The following is an 18383-nucleotide window of genomic DNA, read 5'->3' on the forward strand; positions in this document are numbered from 1 at the left end:
CCCTGCAACCTACTCTGGGATACAACCCTGCTCGGTAGCATGGTTTATTGAAACTACTTTGGGTTGGGTCTACGTTTTAACTGAGAAATGGCAAGATCTTTTCTGGAGGAGCCTGGAGATGTTGGAGCGCAACTACTCCCCAGAAATGTATGTCAGAAGAGGGTGATCAGGCCGAGATTAGACATCATTGTCTGAATGAATATATTTTCGAGTGTTACCATTTTTCGCCATAGTCAATAATTGATCTCAGTAATATTCTCAGCTCCGTTTTGTTTGTATAACAAAGGTAACGCAGAAAATCCTTTAAAGGCAACTGTCATGCTGTCAGGAAAATGTTACTGTACAGCAGAGGTCCCATGATATCTATTATACATTAATTGAAGTCAGATTGTCCCTGCAGAGTGGTTCGTGCCATTGCCGGTCATGGAGGACACTGGGGTTTAATCCCCGATGGAGGTTGTATTAAACTTGTTTTATTTTACTATAATCAGACACAAATAGCTTAGGTTTAGTTACATTTTATTTTAAACAAAGCCCCTTGGACATTTATAAGTAGCTTTGCAATCTGAAAAACTAGGCAAGTAATAAAAAGAAGAATCCCACAGGATTGCAGGTATTGAAAGCAGTAATTTAATCTTTATCACAATTTGAGACTTCAACCATTATTTCTTCATATATTTCTGGGTTTTCAGACATAATTGGGTGCATATAGGACAGTTACATTCACTGCTGCTTCACTAAATAAAGGAGATTATGTTTTTTAGGTTTTATATTATATTGCACAGTTTTTACATTGATGCTATGACCAATGTCACCTGACTATGCTGCACCTGATTTAATTAATCTAAGTATGCCTGGTTGAAAACCGAACAGTGTGTTCAAAAATAAATGTCATTTATCCTGGGTGGGTTCTCCTTTACTATACCGCCTTATTGTGATCCTGACTGGTTCTTAAAGCATTTAGTCTTATAACTTCTTCTATGGTTTTAGTAATGTATAAACCTGTATTCTCATTGCCTTTTGCTTTGTTGCTGGCACACCTGAATTTCCCCACAATAAAGAATGTTCTATTCTATTCTACTCTATTCTATTCTGCTCTGTATTAAATACACTTAACCGATACAAATGTAGCTGACATAGCACAGTATGATTTGCCAATCACTTCCCAAACTAAAGCCAATAGTCCTTTTTTAGGTGTTCTTTATTGGCTCCAAGTGAAATACAGTAGTTATTGATATTTTGTTCAAACAAATAAAATCATCCACCTCTGTGGGCACCTCACCCATATTTAACTGATGCTCCAGTAGTTGTATTTTGTGTTTTCTGTAGCTGCATTTTTGGGTCTTCCTTTCTGATTACACGTTTCTCTGTTTTCTTGTAAGTAAACCTTGTAAAATCACAAATCACACTCCCCCATTGACTTAGTTTCTTAGCTTTCTGTGCACTGGACACTAATGTTATTTATATTTTAATACATAGAAATTAAAACCATCATTTTCTTTTATTTTTGTATTGTTTCCGGAGGCACCTCATACAGTACTCGGGTACCTTAAAGACCAGAGCTTTTTTAACAAATTTATTTTGTGGGACGCAAAAAAACTAGGAAAAAAAAGGGCGCTCAAAAGTTTCTGTGCCTCTGTCTTTAGCTAGGTTTACACTTGACACACTGAATGGGGCGCCAGGGGTCGTGAACAGTGAGATGCACTGGATGCTGAACAGAGCCAGCGTGCCACAGTTCTTCATTTCTTACATCTGTTAAAGATGCACATTCTTTTTTCTTTAATTGTGGCTTGAAATATAAAACATATATTTAAATCAGTGGAATCCAGCAGTCTATGTTCATTTACTGGAGTCATGTTGATCCTACACCAACCTGCAAAAGCACTGGCAGTTTCTTGTAGGGCATACAACTTCTGTCTGAGTCTGCATGTAGAAACTAACCTATAGTCTTCTTCTTTCTCTGTCTCAGGTTATCAATGTGGATGGCAGTAACAGGCAGATTCTGCTGGAGGACAAGCTGCCTCATATCTTTGGTTTTACTCTGCTGGGTGAGTACATCTACTGGACTGACTGGCAGAGCCGCAGCATTGAAAGGGTCCACAAAGCCACAGCTGTGCGAGAGATCATCATCGATCAACTGCCAGATTTAATGGGCTTAAAGGCTACCAAAGTCACAGAGACCTATGGTAAGGTTTGCAGACTTTTGAGCAGTGAATAAAGATACAAAACAAAATTATGGCATCTGAAATATGTTTGTGTGTGTGTGTGTGTGTGTGTGTGTGTGCACGCACCCAGGTACAAATGGCTGTGCAGAGAATAATGGTGGGTGCAGCCATTTGTGTTTTTGGTGTGAGCAGGTGGTCCGCTGTGCCTGCCCCATGGGTCTAGAGCTCCTCTCTGACTTCCGGACCTGTGTGGTGCCAGAGGCATTCCTGCTATTCACCAACAGGTACAACTACCTGATGAACTACTGGTCTCAATAAACATAAAAAAACAGCTACACAATATATTGAATCACGATTGCAAATGGCGGTTTCGCTGCACAATTTGGTATTCTAGTATATTTTAAGTGCCATACATGCACATTCAGCATGGTAATAATATATTTGGCCTTTTGGTTATACCTTTTACTGATGCCCATGCTTGTGTTCTAATTTAGTAGCTGAAATGAGCCCACAAAGAGTATATGATGAAGGGAAATAAAGAAAAAAGTTAGGCAAATGTAAGGTATTTAAAATCATTAATGCAATGTTCAGGAATCAGTCGTGTTTTTTTTTTCTGCTATCATGCTATCCTACTAGGTATCAGTGTTTACACCAAAAGCCCTTTTTCCACTGAAAGCCCCAGGATTTGTTTTACCAATGTAATAAGTATCCTAGGGAATCTCGTATGTTTCTTTTCCATTGCTACGGACCATTTATTTAAATTAGCCTGATGGCGTTTGGGGAAGTTGAGAAAAAAACTACAATACACCTTCTTTCCAGCAGATGGCATTACTTCTTTATGCTGTTGTTTCAACTGATGAATGATAGATGATGAGCAGCTTTAGAGTTATACAGTGGATTAATTCCTTCCATTATTCCTTAAATTGCTCTGCATCCATTAGCAGGAAAAGTTTAAATCATTTTACAATAAATACTTTTCCCAACCTGCATCTACACTTACCGGTCACTTTATTAGGTACACCCTGTCTTAGCTGACAGGAGTTGCACCTGGTGTGGTCTTCTGCTGCTGTAGCCCATCAGCCTCAAGGTTCAACATGTTGTGCGTTCAGAGATGCTCTTCTGCATGCCTTGGTTGTAACGAGTGGTTATTTGAGTTATTGTTGCCTTTCTATCAGCTCGAACCAGTCTGGCCATTCTCCTCTGACCTCTGGCATCAACAAGGCATTTGCGCCCCCAGAACTGCCGCTCGCTGGATATTTTCTCTTTTTCTGACCATTCTCTGTAAACCCTAGAGATGGTAGTGTGTGAAAATCCCAGTAGATCAGCAGTTTCTGAAATACAGGTCCTTCTCAAAATATTAGCATATTGTGATAAAGTTCATTATTTTCCATAATGTCATGATGAAAATGTAACATTCATATATTTTACATTCATTGCACACTAACTGAAATATTTCAGGTCTTTTATTGTCTTAATTAGGATGATTTTGGCATACAGCTCATGAAAACCCAAAATTCCTATCTCACAAAATTAGCATATTTCATCCGACCAATAAAAGAAAAGTGTTTTTAATACAAAAAACGTCAACCTTCAAATAATCATGTACAGTTATGCACTCAATACTTGGTCGGGAATCCTTTTGCAGAAATGACTGCTTCAATGCAGCGTGGCATGGAGGCAATCAGCCTGTGGCACTGCTGAGGTCTTATGGAGGCCCAGGATGCTTCAATAGCGGCCTTTAGCTCATCCAGAGTGTTGGGTCTTGAGTCTCTCAACATTTTCTTCACAATATCCCACAGATTCTCTATGGGGTTCAGGTCAGGAGAGTTGGCAGGCCAATTGAGCACAGTGATACCATGGTCAGTAAACCATTTACCAGTGGTTTTGGCACTGTGAGCAGGTGCCAGGTCGTGGTAAAAAATGAAATCTTCATCTCCATAAAGCTTTTCAGCAGATGGAAGCATGAAGTGCTCCAAAATCTCCTGATAGCTAGCTGCATTGACCCTGCCCTTGATAAAACACAGTGGACCAACACCAGCAGCTGACACGGCACCCCAGACCATCACTGACTGTGGGTACTTGACACTGGACTGCTGGCATTTTGGCATTTCCTTCTCCCCAGTCTTCCTCCAGACTCTGGCACCTTGATTTCCGAATGACATGCAGAATTTGCTTTCATCCGAAAAAAGTACTTTGGACCACTGAGCAACAGTCCAGTGCTGCTTCTCTGTAGCCCAGGTCAGGCGCTTCTGCCGCTGTTTCTGGTTCAAAAGTGGCTTGACCTGGGGAATGCGGCACCTGCAGCCCATTTCCTGCACACGCCTGTGCATGGTGGCTCTGGATGTTTCTACTCCAGACTCAGTCCACTGCTTTCGCGGGTCCCCCAAGGTCTGGAATCGGCCCTTCTCCACAATCTTCCTCAGGGTCCGGTCACCTCTTCTCGTTGTGCAGCGTTTTCTGCCACACTTTTTCCTTCCCACAGACTTCCCACTGAGGTGCCTTGATACAGCACTCTGGGAACAGCCTATTCGTTCAGAAATTTATTCTGTGTCTTACCCTCTTGCTTGAGGGTGTCAATAGTGGCCTTCTGGACAGCAGTCAGGTCGGCAGTCTTACCCATCATTGGGGTTTTGAGTGATGAACCAGGCTGGGAGTTTTAAAGGCCTCAGGAATCTTTTGCAGGTGTTTAGAGTTAACTCGTTGATTCAGATGATTAGGTTCATAGCTCATTTAGAGACCCTTTTAATGATATGCTAATTTTGTGAGATAGGAATTTTGGGTTTTCATGAGCTGTATGCCAAAATCATCCGTATTAAGACAATAAAAGACCTGAAATATTTCAGTTAGTGTGCGATGAATCTAAAATATATGAATGTTAAATTTTCCTCATGACATTATGGAAAATAATGAACTTTATCACAATATGCTAATATTTTGAGAAGGACCTGTACTCAGACCAGCCCGTCTGGCACCAACAACCATGCCACGTTCGAAGTCACTTAAATCACCTTTCTTCCTCATTCTGATGCTCGGTTTGAGCTGCAGCAGATCTTCTTGACCATGTCTACATGCCTAAATGCATTGAGTTCCTGCCATGTGATTGGCTGATTAGAAATTTGCGTTAATGAGCAGTTGGACAGGTGTACCTAATAAAGTGGCCGGTGAGTGTATGTACATGGAAAATTTAAATTTCTCTGATCATTAGCACTGCACTGCATAAAACATTTGTCTTACAGAACAGTTTATAATTAATGCCTACAATAACTTAAAACAAATTTCACAAATTTCCGGCGAAAAATATTCCGTTTTATTCTCTGGTATTTGTTGTTATTCACCACATACCTACTAAAGGTCCTGTATTAACTTCCAGTCACCACAAATGGATAACAGGTAGCAGGAAACCCCATAGTGGTGGGCCAAGATCAGGCAGCAGTTAGTGGGGAAGTTCCAGTCCAACTGCATGCTTAGCTTAGCTTAGCTTAGTTTAGCTTAGCTTAGCTTAATTTAGCAGCCAGACCAGCCTATAAAACTCCGGAAAAACATTTCAAAGTAAGCTCATTCTTGATGAACTGACTACAAGTTTTGAGGTCTACTTTCCCGCCTAAAAACATTTTAAAACTACTTTTTGTTAGAAATTAATGGTATAAAAACGATTAATTTGTATACTAACCTCCGCCATTATTTCTGCTGGTCGTGCCAAGTCTCGCTGCACATAACCTGGCCCCTTTCACAAATCCCGGGAAAACCTGAAATGACCTACTCAAGAGCAGGACCATTTACCCGGGAAAGCCCCGGGAAAGTGAATTACCCGGGTAAATATGTATCAAAATGTGACCTGGGCTTTCCAAAGCCTGGGGCTTTCTACAAGCAATGGGGCTAAAGTCTAAAACTGATCTCATTGTTTTATTTTAAAGCAAAAACATAAAATAAAATAATACATAATTATTATTTAAAAAATAATAAAAACTAAAATACTGTAAAATATTGATTAATGCAGTCATAATAGTGTTAATAGTTTATCATTGTTTTTTTGTGTGTGTTTTGTGTTTTATTTAGTTGCATAGATTTATGGAAAAATAAAAAGCCTAAAACAAGCTAATATCTGTTTGGGCTGAGTTAGCTGCCCAACAGACATGCTGATCTTAGCTTGCCAGCTGTTGTATTAAATGAGTGTTACCTTAAAAGTAATAAGTGGCGCTGCTGCTTTTGGTTCCACACTGTGGTTTTCCCAAACAGCCAGGTTTAGGAGCCTTCTTTCAGCCAGTTGACCAGAAGTGTGCAGTAATGGGTATGGTAGGGGCTAAGCTGCAGGAATCTAAATTAATCTGGTCAGTCAGGGGCATTCTCTGTCATCTCATTAAAAGTACTATAAACTTTAGAAACAGTATGACAGAAAATGTTTGCAGCTTTGAAATCGTAGCTGTTTCAGATTTCATTGAGTTGTCTGAACTGACTTTGCACAAAAGCAAACAATCTCCAACTTTCCACACAGTCCAACTCATTCCATGTCATGGCAGCAGGTAAAACTGCCCTTTAAGCTAACTGAAGGTTTTGGCAATGCTCAGTGCTGTGGCTGAATGCATCATGGAGCAGTTAACAGATGCAGTTCTAGCTGTTTGTGTTGACTTTTTGCTTGTTTACTTAATTTTTCCTCGACCCTGTTGTTAAAAGTACCTGCTGTAATTCTCTGCTCTGTCAACCTTAGGTTCTCACCTGTTAACTTATGGAGCACATGGTTCAGATGATTCTACTATGCTGAGTTTAATGTTCCATGAACTGTCTGTGCCTCAGTAACTGCTTTTGTTACCCAGTGCCTGGTTTTGAATGGACCTTTTCTGATCTATTGTTCTCCTTAGGGACAGCATCAGGAGCATTTCTTTGGGTACGAACAGCAATGATGTAGCCATCCCCCTGACAGGAGTCAAAGAGGCCTCCGCTCTTGATTTTGATGTTTCAGAAAGGAGGATTTACTGGACAGACATACAGGCCAAGGTAGGCTAGGCTTTGCTGAAATGGTCATTAATAAATCTAGGTTGTGTTTGAAGAGGAAAACAAGCACTTCTCTCACTCACTCTGTCTGTCAGACCATTAGCAGAGCATACATGAACGGCAGCTCCGTGGAACATGTTATAGAGTTTGGACTCGACTACCCTGAAGGCATGGCCATTGACTGGATGGGTCATAACATCTACTGGGCAGATACTGGCACTAACCGCATCGAAGTGGCGCGGTTGGATGGCCAGTACAGACAGGTTCTATTCTGTAAGGATCTCAACAACCCACGCTTGCTGGATAACCCACGATCTCTAGCGCTGGACCCAGCCAATGGGTAGGACTCCAGTATTTAATTACCACTTGACAATTAATTACCAGTCTTGATGTTGGACTTCAAACATTCTCAAGTAAGGCAAGACAAGGCACAATTATTTATGTGTACCACATATCAGTGACAAAGCAACAACTTTGCTCTAACAAAAAAAAAGCTACATTGCAGTGGCATCATAAAGGAAAGAAAGAAGGGAAAGAAAAGTAGGACTAAAGTTGGGTAAACGAGACCCCTGTTGGAAAATCTAATGTTTTGACCCATTGATGCACTCTGTGCTTTTTGGTTCACATTTTTTCACTATACAGTCAAATGTTTCTCCAAGGGGAGGAGGTTATTCCTTAGCAATGCTCTGACCAATTATGCATCTTGATAATGATGTAATATTCCTTTAAAACTTGGTCCCGAAGTTCCTAACTTTGCATAAAGTTTCAGCGCCAGGTTTCAGAGCCACACTGAATCAAAGTAAGACACCTAGCCAAGTGGAAAACTTTCTTAAAAGAAAATTACTCCAAAATAAACAGTTAAGTGGGGGATTTTCTGGGCTGAGAGATGTGCATGGCATTACACATCTAAAAACATAAATAAAATCATATATAATACAAGTCAGTGTTTTACAATGTGGCTGAAGAAGCTAAGCTGCAGCAGACAAGCCAGCAGGAGGAGATAAAGGGCAAGAGTTTGAATTTAGATGTAATTCATCAGTCATATTTAATGAATTAGGAAATTATTGAAAGGTTCATTTATTTCACTAACTCCATCACTAAGTGAAACACATTCTGTAGATTAATTCCACACAGACTAATGTTTTTATACCTTTATTTCTGTTTATTATGATAATTTTCAGTTTCTAGCCAATATAACCATGACATTTAAGATTAGAATATTACATCAGAACAATAAAACATTTTAATACAGAAATGTTAGCTTAATGAAAAGAATGTTTAATACCTGCTTAAAGGTTGTTATTCTCTAAAGGTTCTTTTAATCTGAATAATGGGAAGTGGGAGAGGTCTGGAGGGTCGTTTAGGCCTGAAACAAGCTGCTCTCTTTCATGCCTGTCACATTGTTTTTTCTTCCATTTAATTTTTATTGGAAAATTATGAACCAGAACCAGCAGAGGAGTTGAGAGCTTGGCAATTCAGAAAACCAAACAAAAACTGAAAGAGACAATATGAAAATGAGTTTAGGATGCAGATATTTTATTCACAGATGCTTCAGTTCAAACCCTGCCACTGACTAAACCTCAGAATATCAGAGCTTATTTAGCGACTCAGTATAGTACATTTAACATAGCAGCTACTGGATTTATTTATCATTTACTGACTTATTTGAGGTTTGCTTATGTTTCTCTTCCTAAAGCTGTGTGTATTGTCTCCACAGCTACATGTACTGGACAGAATGGGGTGGTCGTCCACGCATAGCCAGAGCCTATATGGACGGCAACACTATCATTTCGTTAGTGGATAAAGTGGGCCGAGCCAATGGACTGACTATTGATTATGTGGACCATCGTCTGTACTGGACTGACTTGGATACATGTATGATTGAAAGCACCAACATGCAAGGTTTGTTTTCACACATCAATCATTGTTAACCAGGCAGCCAAGCATTGCCCCTGTTCCTGTAACACATCCTGTACTCTGCAATGACACTTCAACATATATATTGAATAACATTACACACTGCATACAGTACTGTGAGAAAGTATTTGACCCCTTACAGATATCCCCTGTTTTATTTTGGGCAAAATTAAATGTTTTACATCATGCAATGAATGTTATCAGACAAACAGGTAAATTAGGTAAATACAGAATGCATTTTTCATGACGTTTTAATTTATCAAGGGAAGAAAAGTTATCCAAACCAACCAGGCCCTGAAAAAATGAATCCCCTACTTGTTAAATCATAAATTAAGTGTCATTAACCACAGTAATGGAATGAATGGATGAGATAAGTTTGACTAGCCACACCCAACGCTTACTTCCACACCTGTAGAATCAATAAATCACTTAAACAGAACCTCTCTCAACATGAAGTAGGCTTAAAGATCTCAAAAAGCAACACATCATGCTCTTTTGGAGCAGATGGGAAATTAAGTGACTATTTGTCTGGAAAGGGTTTACACATCCATTTCTCAAGCTTTGGTACTCCAGGGAACTGCAGTGAGAACGTTCATCCACAGATGGCAAAACATGGAGGGGAAGCTGATTGATGAGAGGATGAAGAACTCTTGAGCAGTTGCAGTGATTTGTGATTTGTCCTTCAGGCCTCCAGAGGGAGGTTATTGTGGATGACCTTCCTCACCCCTTTGGACTTACTCAGTATCGGGACTTCATCTACTGGACCGATTTTAACCTGCGCAGCATTGAACGGGCTGATAAACGCAGCGGGGTTAACCGCACTGTTGTCCTGCAGGTACTGATTCTTTTGGAAGCTGTTTTAGCAAGTTCTATGACTTAAAATAATTATTTAACAGCTGAAAAAATATATATTATAAATTACTAGTATTCTCACTAGAGATGCTGACATTTTTGTGATTCCATAGGGTCAACTGGAACTGATGCTCGACATCCTGGTGTTCCACTCCTCCCGTCAGGATGGCACCAATGAATGCTCCCAGAACAATGGTAACTGTGCCCATCTCTGCCTTGCTACTCCTGCTGGGGCCCAGTGTCGCTGTGCCTTCCACTACAACCTAAACCCTGATGGGAGAAACTGTAGCTGTAAGTACAGAGATTAGTTATCCCCACACAGCAGTGTGGCTTTGGCTTAAATAGTGACAGTATAAAGTTAGCAAATGGTTATTATTCAGTTTTTAGGTTTTTTTATATAGACCTTCTGGTGCTCCTCATCAGACATAAGCAGAATGTGGTGGTTGTGCATAAACTCATTCATTCCAAATAATTAACAGAATGAAATTAAACATTGATGGTAACTTTTATTTTTTGTTAAAAATGCCTGTTCTACGTTTTAAAACTAATATTTATTTAAAGATGTGGGACATACAGGGGTTGGACAATGACATTGAAACACCTGTCATTTTAGTGTGGGAGGTTTCATGGCTAAATTGGACTAGCCTGGTAGCCAGTCTTCATTGATTGCACATTGCACCAGTAAGAGCAGAGTGTGAAGGTTCAATTAGCAGGGTAAGAGCACAGTTTTGCACAAAATATTGAAATACACACAACATTATGGGTGACATACCAGAGTTCAAAAGAGGACAAATTGTTGGTGCACGTCTTGCTGGCGCATCTGTGACCAAGACAGCAAGTCTTTGTGATGTATCAAGAGCCACGGTATCCAAGGTAATGTCAGCATACCACCAAGAAGGACGAACCACATCCAACAGGATTAACTGTGGACGCAAGAGGAAGCTGTCTGAAAGGGATGTTCGGGTGCTAACCCGGATTGTATCCAAAAAACATAAAACCACAGCTGCCCAAATCACTGCAGAATTAAATGTGTACCTCAACTTTCCTGTTTCCACCAGAACTGTCCGTTGGGAGCTACACAGGGTCAATATACACGGCCGGGCTGCTATAGCCAAACCTTTGGTCACTCATGCCAATGCCAAACGTCGATTTCAATGGTGCAAGGAGCGCAAATCTTGGGCTGTGGAAAATGTGAAATATGTATTCTTCTCTGATGAGTCCACCTTTACTGTTTTTCCCACATCCGGGAGAGTTATGGTGTGGAGAAGCCCCAAAGAAGCGTACCACCCAGACTGTTGCATGCCCAGAGTGAAGCATGGGAGTGGATCAGTGATGGTTTGGGCTGCCATATCATGGCATTCCCTTGGCCCAATACTTGTGCTAGATGGCGCGTCACTGCCAAGGACTACCGAACCATTCTTGAGGACCATGTGCATTCAATGGTTCAAACATTGTATCCTGAAGGCGGTGCCGTGTATCAAGATGACAATGCACCAATACACACATCAAGACTGGTGAAAGATTGGTTTGATGAACATGAAAGTGAAATTGAACATCTCCCATGGCCTGCACAGTCACCAGATCTAAATATTACTTTGGGGTGTTTTGGAGGAGCGAGTCAGGAAACGTTTTCCTCCACCAGTATCACGTAGTGACCTGGCCACTATCCTGCAAGAAGAATGGCTTAAAATCCCTTTGACCACTGTGCAGGACTTGCATATGTAATTCCCAAGACGAAATGACGCTGTATTGGCCACAAAAGGAGGCCCTACACCATACTAATAAATTATTGTGGTCTAAAACCAGGTGTTTCAGTTTCATTGTCCAACCCCTGTATTTTGAATCACTTTTTATGCTGAAGGTAGATTGAAGTGTTGCTGTGTATAAGGGTATGTGTGTGTGGTTCATTCTTACTTGATTGGCCTCTATTCAAGGGCTTTCCCAGACTTTCTGCATACTTACCTATAGTTACAACTATATTGAAACTCTGCAGACCTATACAAGGTTCTCTGTTCTGTTGAGCTAAGGTTGTGTTTTACCAGTTTGCACTGAGCAAATCCATCTCTTGTATTTACATATAGAATCATATGCCCTCTTACTAGTATCATTCTGAACATCTTATGGCCATGACCTCCTCCCCCTCTCTGTCTCCAGCTCCTTTAAGTTTCTTGCTCTTCAGTCAGAGGGCCAGCATCAGCAGGATGGTGTTAGGAGATCAGAGTCCTGACATAATCCTTCCGATCCACGTCATGAGGAACGTCCGAGCTGTCAGCTATGATCCCCTGGAACGGCTGGTCTATTGGCTGGATGGACGACAAAACATACGTAGGGCCAGAGATGATGGATCCATGGTAACACATCTACACAAAGAACTGTTAATAACTCTAACAATAAAACGGTTCAAATGACTTAAATGTTGACCTTGTTTCCTCTCTGTGGTCATCTCTAGTCCTCAATCATAGTAAGCAGTCCTGTTCAACAAGTAGACAACCAGCTTCATGACCTGAGCCTTGATCTCTACAGTCGGCACATTTACTGGACTTGCGAGACCACCAACACCATCACCGTTCAGAAGATGGATGGTCGCATTATCGGTGTGGTTGTCAAGGATGATACTGATAAGCCAAGAGCCATCGTGGTCAACGCTGAGAAAGGGTACATTTTGTTGTTGTGCACACTGGAGCAGTTCAGAGTGACAGAGAGCTGTAGTAGTTTTATCCCCTCTCCACAGGTACATGTATTTCACTACAGTCCAGGAGCACTCTGCTAAGATTGAAGGAGCAAGTCTGGATGGAACAGAGAGGGAGACCTTGTTCTCCACTGGTCTGATCAGACCTGTGGCTCTGGCTCTGGACAACAGGCTAGGAAAGCTGTTCTGGGTTGATGCTGACCTCAAACGCATCGAGAGCAGTGACCTGACAGGTGAGTTATCATTAACATAGGCAATGATTTTCCCATCTTTGATTAGTCATTCAAGCTTACAAATTTAGATCATTTTGATCCCCAGATGGTAATCTGAGTTCTGTTAAACCCAGGTGGGGATTCTGGTCTCAGAATTAATTTGCAAAAACAAAGTCTTCAGACTTGCAGGCTTGAAACCGGACTTAGACTCATAGTCTTAGACTGGACTTTCATTAACAATCTTTGTCTTGTGTAATCAGGACTGAGAGTAAGTCGTTATGTAAGCCTACAGTTCTAACAGCTGGGTGCGTTTGATTTATTTGGTGGGGAAATTGTGGACTTCAAGGTATTAACTTCTCAACAATCTGTTCATGTTATTCGCTCAGAAATGATCAGACAGAGGTCTCTTCAACTGAACTCTGGCTGAAGTGACTTTAAGTCATTTCAAAACAATAAAAACATACCTCTGACTTCTTAAGAGCTTGACATACCTCTAAGTTCAGCTGGACAACCGCCTCCTACTTACAGATTTTCACCACAGCCTTTTAGGGGGTGATGCTGCCCTGGTTTATACACTGTCTACTCTGTCTAAAAGGGGTAGAAGGATAAAACAAAATGTCTAAATGTTTTTTTCTATCATCTCTGCTCATAAACTGCATTTATAACACATCTGAACTCCTAATAAACTTTTTCCCTTCTTTTCTATTAATTGAACTTTAACTAGTAGCCACAAGTTTATACGGTCCAGTTAAATAACGTTTGGTGCCATTTTGTATTGATTTGTCTTGGACAACTAGAGTTTTAGGTTACATGTGTAGCTCACAGCCAGGTTAAGAGATAAACAACCTGAACTGGAAAAAAACTGCCAATCTATTCTCTCAAAATTTATTTAAAATAAGTTTAGTTATTGTTTTTCTTTTGCTCATGAGTTGATCCACAGTTTGGTGTGTGCTTGGCTCCACCCTCTGACTGGGACCATGAATGCCCCTGCTGGCACATACAGCCAACGTAGTCGCCACAAACAGAGCTGCAGGCAGACACCCACTAAGGAACCCTTGTGGACCTTAGGGGATGGGTACAGATAATGTTATGTATGTCGCTCAGGCTTCCATTCGAGTAGACAGTGGAGCAGACTAGGAGGTGCTGTTAAGCTAGTTGCATCATAATAAAAAAAGTATGAGGGACCAAAAATGACAAAATGAAAAATAAATATGTAAATAAATAAATACACATATAAATGTATTTATTTATCTATTTATTCATTTATTTTCTCATTTTTGTGCATTTATACATTTATGTATGTATTTATACATTTTATACATTTATTTATTCATACATTCATTTATTTATACTTTTATTTATTTATTCCTACATTTATTTCTGTATTTCTACATTTCCACATTTGTTTATTTCTGCTTTTCTGTCTCCGTATGTTAATGAGGTGGGTGGTTGCCTCTAGAAAACCAGCACCTCTCTGCAACCACAGCAAGGCAGACAGTGAGCTATAATCGTATTTTCCTCAAAACGAGACTAACACCGTGCTGGGAGACTTGCATTGGCCCCTATGCAGAGCTCGCTGCTCCTCAAATGCGCAGGGACCGTCTGCAAATTGCAACACCAGAAAAATGTGATGGAGAAATATTCAATAAAGTCGCCAAGGAGAGGTGTATTGTCATTAAAATCATTGTATGTGTATGTGATGTCACTTTATTCATACTACATTTCTTGGATTGGAAATTAATACTTAAAAAAAATTGGAATTTCCCAAAGACTATAGCCTAAAAAGCCAAATATTCAGTAGAATATGCATAAAATGGTCAATAACTTCACTATAGCATGTTATAGTGCCAACAAACTCATAGCACACAGAGAGCACCTCATCTTGATCATACTACAACTCTCACTTTAAGAAAATGTACTTAAATAGTTTTTTTGTAATTGTTTTACCATTAAAATAAGTATAAAATGGTCAATAACTTCACTATAGCATGTTGTAGTGCCATCAAACTCATAGCACACATAGAGCACCTCATCTTGAATATTTTGAATAAACATAACATTGCCTTTATTGATGCAGACTTGCTTATACTGATAATAACTGTATTACAACCAAATAATATTAAACTTTTCCTTTACTGTTTGCAGTGTGTCACAACCTGAGATCAGACACCATTACATGAGCACACAAAAAAGTCTTCCATCTTGTTCATGCAATATGACATAAAATAAAATCACAATGAATAATAAAAATCCCATTATTAAAGAAGCCCTTACAGCTGCACACAAAATCCTGTTCACCTGAATACCATTTTCTGTCTTGTTTCTTGCATTATGATGGAGACTACAGTGGGAATTGCCTGTGGTTTTCAGTTTTTTATTTGTTAAAAAGGTTTGACACTTCCAATAAATTTCATTCCACTTCACGATTGTGTCCCACTTGTTGATTCTTGACAAAAAAATAGACTGAATCTTTATGTTTGAAGCCTGAAATGTTGCAAGAGGTTGACCAGTTCAAGGGGGCCAAGTACTTTCGCAAGGCACTGTATCTGTTACTGCTTGTTTGCTCCTCAAAATATAACAAATAACACATTGTTATTTTATTTATTTATTAATGTATTATGAAGCTACTATACATAAAATCATAGTTTAATTGAAAATACTAACTAGAACTAAAATATATCATTCCAGTTAAATTCTTCTTTTGTCAGTGAGCAAGTTGGAGTGAAGTGGAGCCTGCAGGCAATTCCCACTGCAGTCTCCATCATAATGCAAGAAACAAGACAGAAAATGGTATTCAGGTGAACAGGATTTTGTGTGCAGCTGTAAGGGCTTCTTTAATATTGGGATTTTTATTATTCATTGTGATTTTATTTTATGTCATATTGCATGAACAAGCTGTAAGACTTTTTTGTGTGCTCATGTAATGGCGTCCGATCTCAGGTTGTGACACACTGCAAACAGTAAAGGAAAAGTTTAATATTATTTGGTTGTAATACAGAGTTATTATCAGTATAAGCAAGTCTGCATCAATAAAGGCAATGTTATGTTTATTCAAAAGATTCAAGATGAGGTGCTCTCTGTGTGCTATGAGTTTGATGGCATGCTATAGTGAAGTTATTGACCATTTTAAACAAATGTTAGAACCACCCACCTCATTAACATACGGAGACAAAAAAGCAGAAATAAATAAATGTGGAAATGTAGAAACACAGAAATAAATGTAGGAATAAATAAATAAAAGTATAAATAAATGAATTATGAATAAAAAAATGTATAAATAAAAAAATGTATAAATAAATGAATGAATAAGTACATAAATGTATAAATGCACAAAAAGGAGAAAATAAATGAATAAATAGATAAATAAATACATTTATATGTGTATTTATTTATTTTTATATGTATTCATTTATGCATTTATATATTTGTATGTGTATTTACAGGGGTTGGACAATGAAACTGAAACACCTGGTTTTAGACCACAATAATTTATTAGTATGGTGTAGGGCCTCCTTTTGTGGCCAATACAGCGTCAATTCGTCTTGGGAATGACATATGCAAGTCCTGCACAGTGGTCAAAGGGATTTTAAGCCATTCTTCTTGCAGGATAGTGGCCAGGTCACTACGTGACACTGGTGGAGGAAAACATTTCCTGACTCGCTCCTCCAAAACACCCCAAAGTAATATTTAGATCTGGTGACTGTGCAGGCCATGGGAGATGTTCAATTTCACTTTCATGTTCATCAAACCAATCTTTCACCAGTCTTGCTGTGTGTATTGGTGCATTGTCATTCTGATACACAGCACCGCCTTCAGGATACAATGTTTGAACCATTGGATGCACATGGTCCTCAAGAATGGTTCGGTAGTCCTTGGCAGTGACTAAATCAACATCTCCATAAAGCTGGTCAGCAGAAGGAAGCCTGAAGTGCTGTAGAACTTCTTGCTAGATGCCTCGTATTGTGAAGTGCTGCCACTTGACAATAGGGCCAAAACTAATGCAGAGTTACATTTCTTGTTTTCTTCCAGGAGCCAATCGTATTGTTCTGCAGGATTCCAACATTCTTCAGCCAATGGGACTCACAGTTCTTAGAGATCATCTGTACTGGATTGACCGGCAGCAGCAGATGATTGAAAGGGTAGATAAACTGACTGGAGAAAGCCGCACACGCATTCAGGGACGGATATCATACCTGACATCTATCCATGCAGCAGAGGAGATTGACCCGCAGGAGTTTGGTACAGATCTGTTGTTCTTACATCATTGATCAGCCAATTGATTGATGTTATGAGCTATATCTTTGTTGCTTCTTCTATCCAGCTTCCCACCCTTGTTCTCGAGACAATGGAGGTTGTTCTCACATCTGCATTGCAAAGGGTGATGGAACATCTACCTGCTCCTGTCCTATGCATCTGGTTTTACTCCAAGACCTTCTGCACTGTGGAGGTAAACCACAGCCCACAATAACAGTATTAAAGTACTCCAAAGAAATAGGTTCACTGATATAACGCCTTGGGAAATGGTTGATACCTAATGATTTTTTTCACATTTTATTGCATCACTGATAGGTATTATTTAATCAACTCAGAGGTAAGGAACGACACAGAGTCAGTTTTACTTGCGGCAAGGGTAGCTGTGCACTACAGACTACGAAGCATTAGCCCCCTCTCTCTTTATTTATACATGCTTGGTCACACACAGTTCAAACATCATTCAGGGTGGGTGTGTGTGTGTGTGTGTGTGTGTGTGTGGGGGGGGGGGGTCAGAAAGGTTAGGGTTCATTTGTCTTGATTATAAACAAACAGAGGAAGTGGGAAGTGGGGACCTGGTGAATAGCCCCCAGATGCTGCTAATAAAATAATAAAATAATAAAAGCATAACTCATTCTTGTGACCATCTCCCTTCCTGTAACATGTAAGGAGGAAAAGCACTTAGATGAGTGATAAACAATACAAAAGATATAAAAACCCTAACAATCACAAAACCAAATTTATCTATATTCCATTGTGATTTAAAGTGACATCAAATGTTCATGATAAATCCAATTACATTTATGGAAAATAAACATTAATAAAACATTTCAAAAAGTCAATTCATGCCACTGAAATGAACAGTTAAGATATTTGCTCATAAATGTCACCAAAAAGACATTTCCAGACTACTACTTTGTGCTCCTTTATGACGTCAAAGGGGAACCCCAGCCATAAAAACTGACTGCTGCTACAAAGGCAGCAACACAGACAGCTGTGAATAATCTAATATTTCTTCAGACATATTTCAGTCACTATCAGAGAGACGCAGCAGAGTCAGGAGAAGAAAGTCAGCTTTCATCAAATGGCAGAGCAAAAATGCTGCAGCCTGCAGATGGCCATTTAATTCCAACAGAGTCTATTTTTCACGGATGCCGGAGCACGGCCAGAATCAATATACATAAATCATACCACACCAATAGAAAACAGAACGAGCACAACATTCGGATTTTCAAAATTGTTTCCTAAAGACAGACTAGATCTCGCTATATTAATAAATATACATATATTTATATGTACACATGTATA

The 18383-nt window shown here is 39.6% G+C and overlaps 1 protein-coding gene across 2 annotated transcripts in view; it reads left to right on the plus strand.

The window, feature by feature from the left end:
- lrp5 (low density lipoprotein receptor-related protein 5) overlaps positions 1-18383 on the plus strand; it is a 95589-nt gene that overhangs the window by 59664 nt on the left and 17542 nt on the right. For both annotated transcript variants that reach the window (XM_047389537.1, XM_047389529.1), the window contains exons 12-23: positions 1970-2186; positions 2296-2449; positions 7022-7157; positions 7250-7494; positions 8872-9056; positions 9758-9906; positions 10037-10214; positions 12078-12274; positions 12373-12578; positions 12655-12845; positions 16854-17063; positions 17146-17271. In XM_047389537.1, coding sequence (XP_047245493.1) covers positions 1970-2186; positions 2296-2449; positions 7022-7157; positions 7250-7494; positions 8872-9056; positions 9758-9906; positions 10037-10214; positions 12078-12274; positions 12373-12578; positions 12655-12845; positions 16854-17063; positions 17146-17271 — 2194 coding nt within the window. The remainder of the gene's footprint in view (positions 1-1969; positions 2187-2295; positions 2450-7021; positions 7158-7249; positions 7495-8871; positions 9057-9757; positions 9907-10036; positions 10215-12077; positions 12275-12372; positions 12579-12654; positions 12846-16853; positions 17064-17145; positions 17272-18383) is intronic.

Source organism: Girardinichthys multiradiatus, chromosome 2 (assembly GCF_021462225.1).
Source record: "Girardinichthys multiradiatus isolate DD_20200921_A chromosome 2, DD_fGirMul_XY1, whole genome shotgun sequence".
NCBI classification, from domain to species: Eukaryota; Metazoa; Chordata; class Actinopteri; order Cyprinodontiformes; family Goodeidae; genus Girardinichthys; species Girardinichthys multiradiatus.